General features: G+C 38.0%; 2 protein-coding genes across 2 annotated transcripts; one reads left to right on the forward strand and one right to left on the reverse strand.

Annotated features, from left to right (window-relative positions):
* Positions 1–277: 277 nt before the first annotated feature.
* Positions 278–16,409, forward strand: LOC124156243 (ran-specific GTPase-activating protein-like). Its single transcript, XM_046530656.1, has 6 exons — positions 278–389; positions 594–730; positions 813–970; positions 1,052–1,180; positions 1,259–1,324; positions 15,623–16,409. The coding sequence occupies exons 1-6, from the start codon at positions 375–377 to the stop codon at positions 15,892–15,894; spliced, it is 777 nt and encodes a 258-aa protein (XP_046386612.1). The 5' UTR covers positions 278–374; the 3' UTR covers positions 15,895–16,409.
* A 1,016-nt stretch (positions 16,410–17,425) lies between these two features.
* Positions 17,426–18,943, reverse strand: LOC124156244 (endoplasmic reticulum resident protein 29). Its single transcript, XM_046530657.1, has 3 exons — positions 18,841–18,943; positions 18,542–18,660; positions 17,426–18,456 (listed from the first exon to the last, which is right to left on the reverse strand). The coding sequence occupies exons 2-3, from the start codon at positions 18,647–18,649 to the stop codon at positions 17,818–17,820; spliced, it is 747 nt and encodes a 248-aa protein (XP_046386613.1). The 5' UTR covers positions 18,650–18,660; positions 18,841–18,943; the 3' UTR covers positions 17,426–17,817.
* Between the last annotated feature and the right edge of the window lie 8 nt (positions 18,944–18,951).

Raw genomic sequence — 18,951 nt, forward strand, 5'->3', positions numbered from 1 at the left:
CTTCATGCATTTTAAAATAGGGACACTCTTCGTCTTCAAAACGCTCATGATATCTATAAATCCTCCTGACCAATTAACGACTATATCACTCATGTAGCAGCATAATTATGAAATAATAATTATTTGAATAACGCAATTTAAGAGTAGAAATAACCAGCCCACTGTCGCACAAATATAGCGCTAAATGTTCTCCTTAATTTTTATGATTTAACTTCGAATGAGTTATAGTTCCATAAATTTCCGTGGTATTGAGGATATTGAGCGTTGAGGGGCGTCTTGTTTATTAATCCTCGTGGAATGCGAAGGAAGTAGTTTGCGCTGCGCGTTAGTCGTGGCGGGAAGTGTTGTGTACGGTGACTTTCTTGTGCTTAGAAATGGAACATAAAATGGTACAGTAAGCCCTTATAATTGCATGTGTAGGTTTTAACATTGTGTGAGTTTGATGAACAAGGTATCCGCATCATTAGGGAGCCCGTATGCCTTCGGGAAAATGGAAATATTTGATGAACCGCGTGGGGTACTTCGTTTTGAGTTTAAGGATTAGTTTTCCGCAATGAGTGGTTAATTCAGAAATTTTTCTCATTACGTTACAGAATGGTGAAGAGAGTAAAAGTGCGGATTCAGCCCATGACACGAGTGCTGAACATGATGTGCATTTCGAACCCATAATAACGCTACCTGAAGTTATTGTTTCCACCCTCGAAGAAAACGAGGACGAATTAATCAAATTGTAATGTTTCTAAATGATTGATTTATGATGCAGTGGACTAAGTCTTTGTAGGAGAGTAATTTATTCTTATTTTCTTTACTAGGAGGGCTAAGTTGTTCCGGTACGATACTAGCGAGTCGCCCCCTGAATGGAAAGAACGAGGAACTGGGGAGGTGAAGCTGCTTCATAATCCAGATAGAAAAACCGTGAGAGTGGTAATGAGACGTGACAAGACGTTAAAGATTTGTGCCAACCATTTCGGTAAGCTTTGGTATCCTTTCAACATCAATCAACTGCGTGTCTGAAAGGATTGAGGTATTAACACATCTTTATATCATTTAGTGGCCCCTTGGATGGAACTGAAGCCGAATTGCGGCAGTGACCGTGCCTGGGTATGGAGTGTTTCAGGTGACTTGACAGATGACACGCCTCGAAACGAATTGCTGGCCATTCGATTTGCTAATGCTGAAAGTAAGTATTTCTTTTTGTGCTGAATGACTGCCGCTTGTAAACACGAATTTGATTAATGTTCCCCTATTTTCTTCACAGATGCTCTGAAGTGGAAAGAAGCGTTTGAGGAGGCTAAGACTCTCGTGGCGAGTGATAGAGAATGTGGTGAGTAAATTGTTTTGCTTCTAATTCATGGATATATCACGTTTACTAGAGCTACATTTGCCTCCCGCTATAGTAACATCAGGGTGTCTTCGTGTCAGGGAAAACGCAAAAGGCCAGGGTTTTTCACACCTTGTCAGTGAACATCTTGACTTGCCAGGGGAAATCCCCAAAAACTTGCGTTATACTTGGTATTGAGAGGGTTTGAGTCTTCAGATATCTTTTTTATGTTTACGGTATTCAAATGCAATTGCTCCATCTCTAAAAGAAAAATATATTTATCAATTCAAATTGCATAATTTTGCAGGCTGCAGGTATCATCTACTATTGCTTCGTATTCACTCCATTTGGTTATTAATTTATTATAACTAAATCTAATGAGTTTTTTTACAAACTGAAACCCTACCCATTTTATTTAGAGCTTCTTTATCATGCAAAGCATTGTAATCTTTACTGAAATGACTTATTCACCATGACTTGCTCTTACGTCTAATATTAAATCACCTATCATTATAAATCATGTATTATTATCATTATAGTCATGTCAATTTATTTTTGCATACAAAGAAGAGTTGAGTTCATTGAAGTAAATTAGATTTCAATATTCCTTTTTCATCTTTGTCCATAGATCAATAAGAACGAACACTGGGGCCAAAAATAATTATTCCGTTCTAGAATTTAATCATAAGGAACCCATTTATGATCAGTATTGAGGCGATAGAGGAGGATGAGAAGGAAGGTTATTTAATATCGCTTTAAAGATGATGACTTAACATTTGTCATCTGTTTCTGAACATTTTCTCCTTTTTGAATTATCATCTTTTTTTATACATCATTACCTGGTCACTTTAAATATGCAAGGAAAAACAGGCTTTTTCCAATTTTCAGGAATGCTTTCATTATGTTTAGTGGATTTAAAAATTAACAGTGTGAATTTTTAAAAAAATGTTTTCATTGGATGACTTGCGAATCACTTTGGAAACTTCTGCACCCTAATGGTGCTGTTACAACACAGCAGTGCCATTTGCAAAGATCATGACATAATCTGTCGGATAAAAGGGTTACCTGCATTTTGGTGCAAGCTGAGATGCATGATTTTTCATGGCTACCCTGAAAATTTTGCTATTGAAGGAATTATAGTCTTCTAAAAACCTTGAGGAAAAGATGAGACACCTTAGTTGGCCAGATTATGAGGCATGATAGCCTGATGAAAACAATAGGGTTGTTTCCTTCATCAATTAAAATTAAAGGCATTGATTGCGATTTGTTACCCATCAATAGTGTATTCATAATATACAAAATATTTGGTTTTAGAAATCCCAGTTAAGACGAATGGCAATGGTCAATTTTAACCTCGTTTGAAAAAGGCCAGATTGGCGCCCATGCAAGGCCACTCCACGTGACGTCACAGGGACCTAGTTTCTATATGAGTAGATAGGAGTTTTACATCGTCTGAGATTACTAATGTATACATGAGGCACAGAGCTCAGGGAAACATTCCTTAATAATCACCTATTAAAACTGCCTATGGTCGGAAAGTTTCCTTCGTTTGATAAGGTATTAATAATCCTTATTTAAGCCAAGCGCTACCTGCTAGCAGCCTCAGGGTTCCCACTCAACCGTGAAAACCTTAAAGCCGTGAATTCCGTCTACCGTGAAAAAAACCTGGAAAAAGCCGTGAATTTCGCCATGAAACCTTAAAAATATCTCAATCTTGATAATAATACTACGATTGACTGATCAAATTCGATATGTTAATCATGTTTCATGGTCAGGCAAGCTAAGCCTCTTAACCTCTTCCCTACGCAGGGCGTGATTTCACGGCCTGAATTTGCTGACGCTAAAGAAGGAAGGCCGGCTTTTCACGGCTTGAATTTTTCGAAGCAAATGGCCAAAGGCCGTGTTTTCACGGTTTCGCGGTCAAGAATGCCAAGTGGGTCCCAACCGTCATTAGGGTCCCTCGGCGCGAGAGGTCCGACCCTTTCCTCTTGTCCGTGTGGGGATTACCTCGGCCCATTCTGGCTCTCAGTGTCCAACTCAAGGAAGGTGCTCGTGGTCACTTATTTGTTTATAAGTTAAAATAACTAAAAACGTTCATATTGCATTTATTGAAAATAAATGCGAGGAATTACATTCTGTATGTTCTGCTGATTGGTTCCAAATTTTAAACGGAATTCTAGCGTTCATATTAACGGAGTTGATCATCACCTAGAACAATTTTTGGAGACGCTAAGGTTAGATGTTTAATTGTTATTTTTATAACTTACTAGCAAGTTTATAGGAGCGATATTGTAATGATTTACATCTAAAAATATACGTTACTCTGTTAGCTTCATTCTAAGTGTACATTTGCGGTGAAATTCGATAGAATATCCGATTTAACTTCTATGAAAAAAGCCCTCGTAATGTAATAAAATATGATTCTCTCAGTTCTTTGTCGTGAGCCAAAATTACATTACAGAGGCTATTTTTAATAACCTCTTACCAACCTTTGAATACAAAGTTATTATAAATGAATTTCGCTATAAATACTGATCAATGCATATCCTAAAAAGTCGTAAATTTAATGTACCAACAGGGAATGTTTTACGTAGACATATGTTGTGAGAAGCATTCCATACCATTGCAAGATTGAGAACTGCTTTACCCAGGTAATTACTCTCATATCTTGGTTCTCTGGTCAGGATCCATTAAGGTGGTCTGCCCTGTGCATCTCACGGGCTTATTTCGGGACACATTAGCGCATTAATGTTTTCTTGGAAAAAACTTATTATCCTCCAACTGGAACACCCAAGAGTATATTGGTGTAAGTATTCTCCTACTGAAATATGTACGTGGAAGATGATAACCTCACTATTCCCGGAAAAGCTCATTTGGCTATGATATAGTGCCGTTTTGCTGAAAACCCTAAAAATAACCGTAGAACTTCGTTTAAAAGTTCTACAGGCATTGCAAAATGAAAGGAATACATTGATGAACTGACATTTAATGCAACAGTAACAATTTAAAAAAATTAAAATTGCACTGGCAACAATAAACTGACCGCAAAAGTACAGCCGGGATGGGCTGCCTTCGGGGAAAAGAGTCAAGGATTATATTTGCCCAGTTGCCGGGGAAAGGGTCTGGGACCCCGCTAGGAAAGGTCATTAAGGGGATGAAGCGACTACCTGCACAGTCCCAAGCCGTGAAAAAACTCCGTACGGGGCGAAAAATAAATTCTCAAACCCTTCGTATAGCCAAAAGCAACTTCCCGTAAAGGAGCTCGGCACGAAAAGGTTAATCTACGCATTTCTATACACACGAGTATTCGAAGTGCAGTAATTGGTCCGTAATATATGACGACACATTGACCGATATTTTCCATTTTAATGGCGGAAGTCTGCTATTATTGTCTAAGCGTTTCAATTTCAGTGATAGCTTGGGATGGACTTTGAATGGACTGGATGGTATTCGAAAAAGGACGAATGTAATAACTTGCATTTCTTATGAACCCAGAATGAACTATTTACGAAAATTATCTGATTTGTAACTCGAAGTTCGGTTCCCAGACAAAATTAGGGCTCATGCCATATGCTTCGAAATATGAGTTAGCCATTGGAATTTTACTTAAGGAAACATTTCTACGGCAAATAGGCTTTCAATTTAGGGCAATAGCTCTCAATAGACTACGCTCACCTCGTTTTAATTCATGTGAATAATAATGTAAAAGTGAAAATAACGTGTTTCAGCAGGTATTTATTTTGTCTTTATATATTTAAAACCAAGTGCATTATACAGTGGAACCCCGATCTATCGTTCCCGTATTGATTGTTTTCCTGCAATCATCGTTCGCCATTCCTGGTCCCAAATAAAGTTCCATAATGGCAATGTAATTTTTTCCTGCATCCAACGTTCTCCGAAGTATCGTTTTCCCGCTTTGATCGTTTGAAGATCGCGGTCCCGTCGTATAATTTTCCCACATCCATCGTTTGACGAAAATGAGACGAAGTGTTTACAACGTGTTGTTTGTGGCTAATAACGACAGACACCCCCAGGAGATTGAATTACTATAGGGAGAAGCTGAGTGCCTTGGGATAGTTACATAAGCGCATTTCCCAAGATCCGCTACACCCCTCCACTCAGAACTCGGCCCCCCCCCCCCCTCTCTTCTCCGAAATAATAAAAAGGTCTCAGCTCGCACAGGGATCGTAATACGAAGACCTTAGCTTCGAAAAAAATGTCAAGTTACAAGAGAACAATAGAAACTTGTTTCGCACCCCCCCCCCCCCTCTTTTCTCACCCACTGACCTTTTTCAGCCTAACTGCTTCAAAGTTCCCAGTTTCTGGAGGTCAATTGATGCATGAATCATCTATTAGCCCATAAGGTGCCTAACAATGAATTTCGGCAATTGGCATTATACTTTTATTAGATTGAAAAATTTGTAATTTTCATGTAATTCAAAAAAGAATGAGACCAAGCACAACGTATTTCTAATGTTATTTAAGCATTTGAAGCAGGGAAATATGTAGTTGGAAAAATGCAATGATGATTTCTGGCAAAACTCGATATCCTCATAGCTGAGCTTTTTGGCGGTTAATGTGGCATTTTTCCGAAAACAGGATATCAGGTTATTATCAGTTATCAATTTACGAGTTATACTATAAATCTCAGTTGTAAGAGTTACTGAGGAAGGGATATCTTCTCAAGATATTTTGTTTCTCCCTACTAACAATCCGAATTCATCAACTCATCTGGCGCTACGATAATTAGAAAAGAATGTATATGTTGCCTTCTCTTTAAAACAAATAAATTTCATGGCGAAGTCATATGTTTATGCTTCACCCTATGCAGTATGTTCTGCGTAATATGTACGGGATAGCATCAGTTCCGAACTTCACCTCGCACGAGGGGTTTCCTACTTTCCAGGGTGGGTTGACTTCAAACTAGCGGGTGTTTTTCGCGTGGGTTTAATATAATAAGGTTTCATTTTTTTAGTTTTATTTTTATTCGTCTTCGGACAATCACCCTTCCGAAAAAACAAGGGAGTACTTTAAAAGATGGACTGAAAATAATTGAATATGAAGAAAAGCTTCCGGGATAGAAGCGCGTGAATATAGGAGAACGCCTTGGGCTGTCCGCTAGCACATGACAGTAGGGTGGGGGTAGAGCGAGCTACCTGGTGAAAACAAGAAGTGGGATGAAGCGGAGGCTCCGGCGGGCGTGCAGCTGACGATTAACGCAACATTGTTCACGCTTTACACATGGCCTAAATTACATGAAAAATATATTTATTTGACAGAAACATTACAAATAATTGACTATTTTTGGCCTATATGATCCATCTCACAACCAAGCACTGCACCGGCGAAAGCGGTTGTTTAAGGCATAACATGCACATTGCTCTCGTGAATATGTGTATTGGAAATGGCGTTTCATGGATTTTTACATCAGAGAGAAATCCATAATAGCAGGGTAAATGCCGAGTGGAGAGCAAACATTTTTAGTGAGTTGGCGTGTTCCTTTAGGATATTTGAAAGAGATATTATTCGAATCAACAATATGACCTAAGTGTCTCGATAAAGTACTAGTATTCCTGTAATTGGCTAAAATCTTCTTTGAATCCTTAAACAAATACAGTGCAACCTCGATATAACGACACCCCACGGTGCACTAATAAACACTCGCTATAGCGAATTGTCGCTTTACCGGAGGTGGAGCAAATAATAGCCAATATACCTGTTGCGAACAGATATACAGGAACAGGATTGGTGCGGCGACAGATAAACATCTATCCGATAAACGTAAGCATAAATCCAGACGAAAGGCGATGTTTTTTTGCATCACAAAATTTCCTTACTCAAACAACGACTAACTATTCAAACAATTTATAAGCGCCGCACTGAATAAAAATCAAGCAAAGCATTGTTTCGTCAATCATTATATTTATCGAACGACAGTTTACCACATAAATATGAGACTGAGCACTCCATTAACTTCATTTCTAACAGATCGCTAGCAATTACAGAGGTTAAGGAGTCTTGATGAAAGTCTTCCGGCAGTGAAACCCTCGCTATGGCGAGAGCCAACGCCGAAAGGGTCTCGTAAAAACGAATTTTTTAACACGCTTATTATAGGGTCAATTGACGGTGCATCGGCTATCTCTCGTAATAGCGGGGGTGTCGCTATAGCCCGTACTCGCTTTAACGAGGTTCCACTGTATCATAATTACACGCCAAAATCCTGTGTTTCCTGGGACATAGGCAACCTATCCAAACATTCCCGCATCGATTGTTTTCCCGCATTCATCTTTTTTTTTCGTCCATCCCCCTGAAAAACGTTAGATCGAGGTTCCACTGTAATTATGTGAAATTGATTTTTTGATTTGTAATATCATAGAGTAAGTATATTATATATATTATATATATACTTACTCTATGATATTACAACTTACTCTTACTATGATACTTACTCTATAATAATACATATTCTATAAACAATGATGCACAATGATTAAGAAAAAGACTTCGCTGTTCCACAAAATAAATAAATCCAGTTATTTTGTGAAACAGCGAAGTCTTTTTCTTAACCTTTGTGCATCATGAAGGAGTTCCACCATGTTACGCCAACCACCATCGCATTCAATAAACAATTTTTTAACAAATATATTCCGCGATCTCAGAAAGATTGGGTTAGGGAAATTTGGTTACTGTGCAGTAATAACAACGTACGCAAAAAACAATCTCTCGGCAAGGAATTAAAAAAGGACTTCCGGTGTTCAGACGGAAGAAGGTCCTAAGGGCATTCGCATATCAAAGGAGGCCATGGTATTCGGTGTCCGGGCAAGAGCGCGGTTGGGTTGGGCCTTTAGTTGGCCCTGAATTTTCCAAACGTTGACGTCATAACAGATATTACTTTTCATTGCTGTGTTTACATTCACGGCATATGTCGCGTACGTTAATTTTTAGCTAATATACGGCCGGTGATTGTCCTATTGTTGACTTATAAACGGACCATGAATGTGACGACATTGAGACCGTGAAAACCTGGAAAAAACCGTGAATTTCATTATTTAGGTAGAGTGGGAACTCTGAGCCTGCATCGCAGAGCCGCACATGTTCTCACCGCAAGGTCATCTCACTCGGCGGCATTGGGAACCAGAATAAGGTCACATGGGTTTTTCCCATCATTCATACTTAGCCGTCACATTTTCGCGCACTTGAAAATTTTCACTTTTCATTTAATTGCAAAAAATAGATATGGTCATTTAAAAATCTAAAAGCGTTAAATGCGTACTCCAGGAGTAATAATCTTTCGATTTAGGCAATAAAAATGTGATAGGAAACCACCCTATTGTAGACGGACAGGTGGTAGGAAAGAAGGGATAAGTTACATGGGACAGGTTGTAAAGGATGTATAAGACAAGAAATACATTGCTATGAAAAGGCTAGCGGATAGGAGAGAAGGATGGAGACCTGCATTAAAGCAATCTTTGGATTGTTGACTAATGATGATGATGAAGGAAGTTTCACCACGCTGCCTAGAAACTGCTAAGGGTGAATTTGTTTTCCATATTCTCTTGTAACAACACTTCCACAAATTCACTGAATCAACTTTTTGAGTCTGTGCCATAGGGGAAGATATGAACAAGAATGTGGTTTAAACCCAAGCAAAGAGATGAAAATTTTGGCAATATGGGTGACAAAAATGTGATTGTGGTATGTAAAGATAGGAATATCTTTTTAGATACACCCTTTTTCCCATCTCATGGGGGGTAACCTAGAACGTACTAGTGCCACTCTTCTAGCCAATCTCAGAAGAGTGGCACGTGAAAGTGTGGAGGAGGAATCAGTCTCCCTCTCTTCCTCACAGTGAACATCGCTCTCCAGCCCACATTGTTGCCAAATGTACTTTGTGGAGATCACAAAGCGTTAGTTTCCCTGGTTTGCTTTTGAGGGAGTGTATGTGTGTTTACTTTCACGGACTGGTAAGGCTGGTCGGCTGCATGGAAGGGAATAGTGATTTGTTTGGGACAGTGCCCATAAGTGGCTACTAGCTCTCTACATTCCAGCTGTCAAGAGTCAGAAAGAAGGTTTTGGTAGATAATTGTGTTCAGTGATTTCTGACGTGAAGCAGTAGCTGATACAGAAAAAACTCAAGGGGGCGGGGGGGGGGGCACAAAAGATATTTTGAGCTGCCTAGATTTTTATCATAATGAAAATAATCAAGTGCAAATTTTTAGATAGGTTTATTTCAACTGATTTTACACACATACAAGACAATGCTATCCTATAATATAAAAAAAAGTTACAGTTGGGTTCTGCATTGTTCGGTAATGCGGGCAGCCTCGCTAGGAGGGGCACGCGCCCCCTGGACCCCCATATGTATCCGCCACAGATGTGGACTGTACAATCATGTCTTTTTCTTATGATATTTTTGAGTGAATCACAGCAAGTTATTTGTGGGGGAAGCTTCCAATTTTTATATTTGCATGTTCAGTACTAATATGTAGTCGCTATTTTTATCTAAACATTCAGTTATCCTAACTCGGTGAAAACTGAATTTTTTAAGTTGCCAATTAAGTACACCTGAAGAAATTGCTATGAAACAAGTCCGTCTGTAAATACGTTGTTCCATCTCATACAATTTTGACTAACAATAATTATGCCCTAAAGAAAGCAGTTAACTTAATAGAGAATGAATAATTATTGCGAGAAAAATATTATTTAAATTCATTATGAAATGTGAATTTCGTTTAGTTAGTTGCTATTAGCTGCTCCTTTATACGGATAGACGGTGTGGAGGAGGACCTATTGATAACTGGTGAGGTGGTGGGGCAAAGCAGGGGGCAACATTTACAACAGGGACGGTTGTCTGGAATCAGGGCGGAAGGTGGGGGGGAGTGTGTGGTGGAGGAGGGGGCGGGTGGATCTTAAAATGTTGCCTGCAACAGCTATGCCTGACGTCAGGTCGTCTGAATATGAAAATGCCTGTCGGCTCCACCTGACGTCCAGCGCGAAAGGGTTAACACTAGGAGGACGGGAGTTCCACGATACCTAGAAGGATGGCTATGGGTCATTAGACCCCTAAAATGTATATTGGAGTATAATGCCTAATTTCTTCTAATATTCTATTCCATCATATAAATTGCTAAATCAGTTCATTTAAAACATTTTTTGACATTATTAAGTATTATTTCCAATGTCTAAAATTTAAAGCAGTTACATATTTTAAAAAATCATGAATTAAATCACATTTAGTAGTCTATTGCAAATCTAATCATGACAGTACGTGCACGCAATACAAAATTTGTGTTTCATATCTGGGCACACGGGGTTTACAAAATTTGTATTGAAATAAAAAAAATTATTACTTTGTTGTAAATCCCAGACAGACAGTATTTTTTCTGCGCTATTTCCACAAAATATTTTTTTGCGTTGAATGCATACATTGAATGATCATTGATCATGCGATACATTGAACGAAGAATGGCTGGGGGTCAAATGACTCCCAGCCATCCTTTGTTCAAATTTCCAAAATCCATAAATTAATTTCAATTCTGGATATGGGTCAAATGACCCCTGCCGTCTTTCTAGTGTTAACATGATAGTTATTAATATAATATGAAATGATTGAGACTCCCAAATACACAAATAACGAAAATAATGATAACTCTATTTAAAATCTTGTCTATTCTTTTAATTGTCAAGGGTCACATGCCCTCTCCTCTAAATCCTCCTATTGCCCTGTTCACACTATGCTCTTTTTACACCGGTTAGCCCCGACCATGGTTACAAAACGAGGTGTGAATGCAAGTTACCATTAACCGTGGTTGGGATTCTGACCATCGTTATCCGACCATGGTTGGCGGTAGTTTATGCGTGTGTGAACACAAGGTGGTTAAAAGTTGGTTAGAAAAAGAAGAAGGCGAAGCAGCAACAAGGTGGGATAGGAGGATAGAAAACAGAAAGTAAAGCATTCGAGGAGAAACGGCCGTTCTTGTTGAACTATATTCGTCAGAATTAATTCAAAGGAAAGTGCTATAGATTCTTTCCGTAATTTGTTGAATATTAATAAAGTTTAAACTTGATGTAAGTTATGCCATATGCTATAGTTTGTAGTGAATTAGCCATTGGCTCGCATTGTATTGTGAGAGTAATGTTAAATGTGCGAAACTACCTTAATGAAATGTATGATCTTAGGTTTTCCCGGCATATCAGTTGTAGAAAAGTTTCTCGGGTTTTCCACCGGTTGTCAAATCAGTGAGATTCACGGATGATCAGGCGTTGAATAGCCAGTCAGCGAGAGGGCTGCAGGCTCTAGTGGATGCGTTATTTGAGTGTTGTGAGGAGTATGGGATGAGGATTAATCACAAGAAAACTAAGGTTATGCGGTTTTGTAAAGCATCACGAGGTAGGAATGTGAGACTTAAGATAAAATTGGGTGGTGTAAAACTTGAGCAGGTTGAGCAGTTCAACTATTAAGGCAGTACGTTAGAGGAAAACGGATACAGTAGTAAGGACATAAGGAAGAGAATTGCATTAGCAAAGGAGGCCTTCATGAACAGGAAGGGGTTTCTGAGAGGATCGTTATGTAAGAGTTTAAAGAAAAGGTTAGTGAAGAGTTTGATCTAGAGTGTAGAGCGGTCTACGGTGCGGAAACGTGGATACTGAGGCAAGAAGACGAGAGAAGATTGGAGGCATTAGAGATGTGGGTATGGAGAAGAATAAAGAGGGTGAAATGGATGGAGAGGAAAAGGAATGACGAAGTGCTGGATATGGTTGTCGAGGAGAGGCAGCTTTTAGATGAGGTACGGAGGAGACAGAATGTATGGATGGAGCAAATACTTAGTGGGGAGGGGATGTTGAAAATGGTGTTAGAGGGTAGAATGTTAGGGAAACGAGGGAGGGGAAGGAAAAGAATAGGATTTTTAGATGGATTGAAGGGGAGTAGGCCTTACAGTGAATTGAAGAAGGTTGTGCTGGAAAGAAAGGGAGGCTCCCAGATCACTTCTTTAGTACTCCATGGAAACCTACCTTAATCGGTAGAATACTGTAATAATAGAATAAAAAGTTAGAAATGTTGGGTGATACTACATATCACAAAAAATACCATGTTCTCCTCCTTATTTCATAAGTTTAATTTCAACGATATTCAAGTCACATCTCGCTGCAAGTTATTCGTCCACAATTGAATTGAAGTAAAATAGTTTAAAGTTATGATATAGCATCAGATTGGATCATGTCCTTTGTCAAAATCAGAAAACAATAATTGCTATGACTGCAATGCAGCGACAAGTGTATCTCAATTCCAAATCACCGAAAGTGTGCCTCAATTAACGCTTTAGGCTCAAGGTTAGGTGCTCTTTTCTTCACCTACATCGATGATTTGTCAACACATCCGAATCAAGGGCAAGTAGTTGTATATGTTGTTGATACCAACCAAATTATTACTAATAGTCACTTTAATTCGGATTCAAGAGAGCAGTAGAAAAATTCAAACCACGCTATCGGTGAAATGATTAGTTGGACGAACACATCTGAATTAACTTCTACGTAGCAAGGAACAATGCTCGACGATGCTGGAATGCAATTATTTAATTCATAAGCAGCTCATAATATTCATATATGTTGAAAATCATTGCAATTAACTCAAGAACTTTTTCCTGCCCATTCTCTATTTCCTTCCAACTGGTTATTCGCTCTTGTCAATTCATTTATTTTTCACTTGGACTTACTTTACCACTCATCAGATGTCGCCAGTGTCTAACCATGGTATATGTGAATGCACGATGGTTCTGAAGTCATCTTTTTGCTGGTTGAAAATGATGGTAGTGTGAACAGGCTGTATGGTAGATGGTAAGGTTGCCAGGGCAGGAAGAAAAACTCCTGCAGCCAGAGATAAAGAGAAGGCTCCTGTATAGAAAAGGAATATATTATGCTTAAGAGAGATACTGAAAAGGAATGTGAATATTTCTAGAAATTTTAATTCTGTTTCAATTGACTATGTTGTATATGGCAAGGTAGGAGTGTAAGTTGTAAACAAGAGGCAGATTGGTCTAGCAACATGCTAGTCAACACCGTGATAATTTTGCACGAAGCAGTATATGGTAATTTATTTTCTTTTTTAAGGTTAATTTCTATCAATTATCTGGATTTGAAACATTTGCTTCAATCCAAATTTTGGAAAATGAATTCTGACTGGCAAAAGGTCTTCTCATGAATTCAATTGATTCGGCTTTAACTTTGTGAAAATCCATGTTGAAATAAAAATGTACAACCTTGGTAACTTTTCACAGGAAAATTTATTCGTACATATAAGTACAAATAAATTTTCCTGTGAAAAGTTACCAAGGTTGTACATTTTCATTTCAGGTCTTCTCATATTTGAGATCAAAAACAATATAAATACAACCATAACTACAAGAAATAGTACATAGTTTCCGCTGCTGTCCTAAAAAACGATCAGCTTCTCTTTTTGATCCAGAAACACCTAATACTTCGGGTTGTTGAAATAGGGTTGTTTCCAATATTTTTATTGTCTGAATAGAAAGATTATTACTTCTGGAGTACGTATTTTACGCTTTTATATTGTCAAATGACAATATCTATTTTTTGCGATTAAATCAAAAGTGAAAATTTTCAAGTGCCCGAAAATGCGACGACTAAGTATTAATGCTGGGAATAGCACGTGTGACGTCATTCTGATTCCGGCTGCTGCCATGTGAGGTCACCTTGGTGCGAGGCTAAGAGCACTGGAAGCTGTTAGCAGGTAGCACAGTACCCTTCTTGCAGATAGGGCTTGGCTTAAATAAGGATTATTAATACCTTATCAAACGAAGGAAACTTTCCAACCATAGGCAATTTTAATAGGTGATTATGAAGAAATCTCTGTGCCTCTTGTATACATTGGTAATCTCAGACAATGTTAAACTCCTGGCTACTCGTATAGCATCTGGGTCCCTGTGACGTCACGTGGAGTGGCATCGCATAGGTGCCAATCTGGCCTTTTCCAAATATGGTTAAAATTGGCCATTAACATTAGTCTAAACTGGGATTACTAATACCAAATAATTTGTGTATTATGAATACACTAATGGTGGGTAACAAATTGCAATCAATGCCTTTAGTTTTCTTTGAATAAGGAAACTATCCTATTGTAACTTTCAGAAATATGTCTTCTGTTTTTAATAACCAACCAAAAACGTCCTGTGTTGGCTTTCCACCACCATGAGCCAGGGTTCTCATCCTGGTAGAGGTAGTTTTTTTTATGGGTAGCCCAATCTTTGCACAAATACTCTGTTGAGGGCTCTCCAAGTACAGTACTTAATTCCAAAGGCATGGTCTCCTTGGCACCTTTCAGTTACAGCACCTTAATATTGATGCCAGATTTCTCTCCATCATTCCTTCCTCTGTACATATATGGTGGCCCATTTTGAAAAACTCTCAAAATTGGTGTTGATACCTTTGGCAAAATCTCATTTCCATTAATTTATTTCTGTAGATGCTAATTTATAGGGTTTCTGTATACCAAACCTGACTGAAAAAAATCTGTTCAAGTGTTATGTTTGTCATTATTGTAGAGTATCTTTGTTTAAATGAAGGATCAAGGAAATGTACAACACTTAAAGCATGACTTACTGGATCATTTTTCCATTTCTCAGAGCAATAGCTTTTCAGCGATCAAAAAAGTGAATTCACCCACCATTTCCTGAATCACAACAGTCATTCTGCCATTACCATGTATACGTATATGGCTACCCATAAAAAAAATGCCTTTACCAGGATGAGAACCCTGGCTCATGGTGGAGGAAAGCCAACGCAGGATTTTGTTGGTTGGTTATTAAAAACAGAAGACATATTTCTGAAAGATACAATAGGATAGTTTCCTTCATCAAAGAAAACAAAAATGGCACACGACCCTTGGGACAGTCTGTACAACTGTCCTCCTAGTAAAAGCCAAAGGTGGCGTTATGATCACTGGCAGTGGCCATGCATTCTAATTGGATGAAAAACATAGCAAGCAATGGTGTCAGCGACTGAAAAATGGATTTGCCGAGTGATAGGAAAAGAGATGGGGCTTCCCATCCCTGGAGGTATTGGGGAAAATGGTCACATGAAACAGTCATTTTTCCACTATCATTGGAACTAATGCTCGAAAGGAATGGAAAAAAATAGAAGCATGATTCAGGCTTTATTTCATTGTGCATTGCCATTAGTCCTTTCGTGGCTATGTTTTTAATGTTTCGTATTTGTACTGTGAGTATTGGTTGATCAGAAATGTACCAAATATTTTAATAATATTTTTGAGTTTTATTTTCATAGATAACAAAACTGATGAAGATGATAAGGAAGAGTCAGATACTGAAAGTGTGTCTGATGCCAGTGAAGACCAACCATCTTCTCAAGGACAGGATGACACATTAACCAAGGATTTGGAAAAACTGGACATAGGTAGAGAGACTTCAGAAGGCAGCCCCAAGAAAAGTACTCCAGAAAAAAAATCAGATGAAGTGGAAAAGAAAACTTTCATTGAAACTGCTGATTCCAAGTCAGAAGAAGCCAAAGATAATACAGAGAAGGCTGTGGACTCATAGCAACTAACTTGTGGTGCAAAAGGGGAGTTGTAATGCAGGGAAGTTCTTATGTAAATAGATAAGCTCTCAATGGAAGTCATGAGTTCTATATTCTGGAAGTTTAGGATTACAAATTATTGGGTTTTAAGTCGGTTGATAGTGACATACCTCTCCTTATACCATCTTTGAAAAATGTTTTCCATATATTTTGCTCTTAATTCTTCTCAAGATAAAGTCAAGCAGTAGGGGGGTTTTTTATATGTAAGTCGACATGTAAGGGCATATCAACATCCTTTTTGACTTAGGTCATAATGAGGAATTAATTACGATGGATACATGCATAGTAGCTGTCATCATGCTTGGTATGAAATTTAAAGATGTATATTTTTAATATTCAGAATTCATTATCAAATAAATCTTAGATAATTATTAATAAGACATGACAAAATATTGCTGAACCAATTTGTATGAGATATAAGGTGTAGTAAATACTTACTATGCCAGGGTGTCTTGCATTAAAAAATTTCTATCAAATATTCATCAGTGTTTACATTGAAGTTAAAGAGGAATGCTCCATTAAATAAAAATGAGGATTGGCTTATTGCTCATCGAAGAGGAGTGAAGTAAGCTTATTATTAAACACTGAATAGAGGCAGTATTGGAGACAAATTTGGGTTTTGGCAAGCATCCTATGCAGTCGAAAACTAAGCCTTTTTCATCTGCATAGAAATATCATCTTATTGCTAATTCCAGGTATGGGTTTTTCTGTACCCTTCGGAAAACCATGCTTTCGTGTTAAAATTATGGCATTAATATGTTAAGCAGTTTACCTACAGCATGAGGTGCAATCTGATGGTAAGATAGCAAACTGTGCAACTCTACTTTTCTGGCAATGGTGACTATCACTGCTCACTTGCTTTTCTGCTACCAAACTGGAATTCCTTGGAATCTAGAAATTCCATTAGTATGGGGGAAAACCATTACCTCCCATTTTTTCTATCTATTCTAGGCAATTAAAATATTAATTGAAGTAGCCCCATTTGAATGATTAGGAATATGTGACAAATACTGCAAGTGAATGATTTCAATCCTCACGAATTCTTTTACAAAACAGTGAAAATTACAAGATCAGCCCTTCATTGTTCCCTCTTCAATTAATCCTAATGTCTTATCCCTTCCACTTGCATACAATCACAGCATAGTTTTCAACATTAACCCGCTCACGCCATCCTCTGCTGTAGCCAATGCTGATTTTCTTACGCTAATGAATGTGCACAATAGCTGACAAGGTTTTTCTTAGGCATAAGAATGGATATCAGTGATAATCGATGCAATTGCAAATGTCAGTGGCCAGGCACCTATCTAGGTCTAACGTTGCGAAAGTCCTGCTCTGGGGATGCTGAAGCATTCAAAATTCCATCCTTTTATTGCCATATTTCTTGGATCAAGCTTTATCCATTGTTTGTCATTCATGAAATGCACACTTATTGCTTCAATGGAAATGAATACCAACTATATTGCTTATGCATAATTCCATAAAAATACTCAACACTGTGGATGTGTGTAACTTTAATTGGTAAGTGTGCTTCATATGTACAGGCGATCACCCAATTCCAATTTAATGCATACTCCTGAAACATTTCTGATCGACTACAAAATTGACATTTGAAGGTAATTACAAAGCTTATTAAATAATTTACCACTCATCCATGTATTGATACTTAAAAAGTCATAGTAACCTTACGATAAAAATCGTAGCCCAGACAATGTCACATTTACAATAAAATTCAGCATAGCAAAGGCAACCTTAAAAATGAATATAAAACACCTCGAACATGCAATTTGTAGAAATAAATGAGAAGGAGAACATAGCATTTCCACACTGGAGAACGATCCATAGATTGATCCCAAAGTTCAGTATGTTGTGTTTAAGTATCACCATTTTCACAATTCGTCTTTACGAAAGCTCTGCAGTATATTGATTCTATTTTGCAATTCTTCTTTCTTCTCTTTGCTCACTTTACCTTTAATTAATCCTTCGACTCTCTTCATTTCACCATCAACGAACTCTTTTCCTTTATCTATAACTTTCCTCATAAGCTTAACGTACGTTTCTGCTGCTCTTTGCTCACTTCTTCCTTGTGCTTTATCCCAAAGATTCTCAGCATCGCGCAATAACTTACGCTGGGCTTTTTCATCTGACTCCGCTAAGAATTCTGCTACAAGGCGATCAAATCTTTCGAGGCATCCGGGTAAACCGATGTATATACCTGAGGTGGATCTTATAAACTTTTTAATGTTATCTGCAGTAAAATCTTCCGACGTGCCCGGTGAGTAAGTGAACGGGTCCTTTTTACCTTCTACGAATAATTTTATGACGGGAAAGTCTTCTTTAGACACTTTGTACCGTTCGGCTAAATCAGAATTCTCTTGGTCTCCGTAGTCCTTAACACCGACTTCCCCAATTAACAACTCCGGAATGGTGAATGCTGCCTCTGAAACTTTGGCAAATTCGTCGTGCTTAGGTCCGTACGGATAGGCCACATCGAATTTTATGACAGAGGCCTTGAATTTGGAAATAACCTGAAATTTCAAAAATACTTAAATGCACTACTGTTGCTTAAGTTAAAAATCCGACACGTCGAAAACTGACACAATTATTAATTACCTTGTCAAAAGTGTAGCTGTCAAGAGGAAGACACCCTTTACAATTAATGGCAGCAGCTACCGATATTAAACCCAAGAAGATAGCGGTCGAATGAAGAAGCAAAATCATATTCGAATGCCCTGTAAGGAATTCAGAGCGAGAAATAATTATACACGTTAAAAATATATCGTTCAACGTATAAATTGTTTGATTTTACGGGAGTTACAAATTAAATCGGAACTTATGAGAAAAATCGCACTATACGATGTTTTCAGTAACACGTAATATATATAAATAAGGTAAATATGTATAGTGATTACTTTATCGCTGAATGTAAAATAATAATATCAATAGAAGGGTTATTTCAGAAATAAATGTCACTTAGCCGATTCAATACGACATCACGGAATTTCACACGACTCAGCCAATGG

This window comes from Ischnura elegans, chromosome 3, assembly GCF_921293095.1.
Source record: "Ischnura elegans chromosome 3, ioIscEleg1.1, whole genome shotgun sequence".
Lineage (NCBI taxonomy): Eukaryota > Metazoa > Arthropoda > Insecta > Odonata > Coenagrionidae > Ischnura > Ischnura elegans.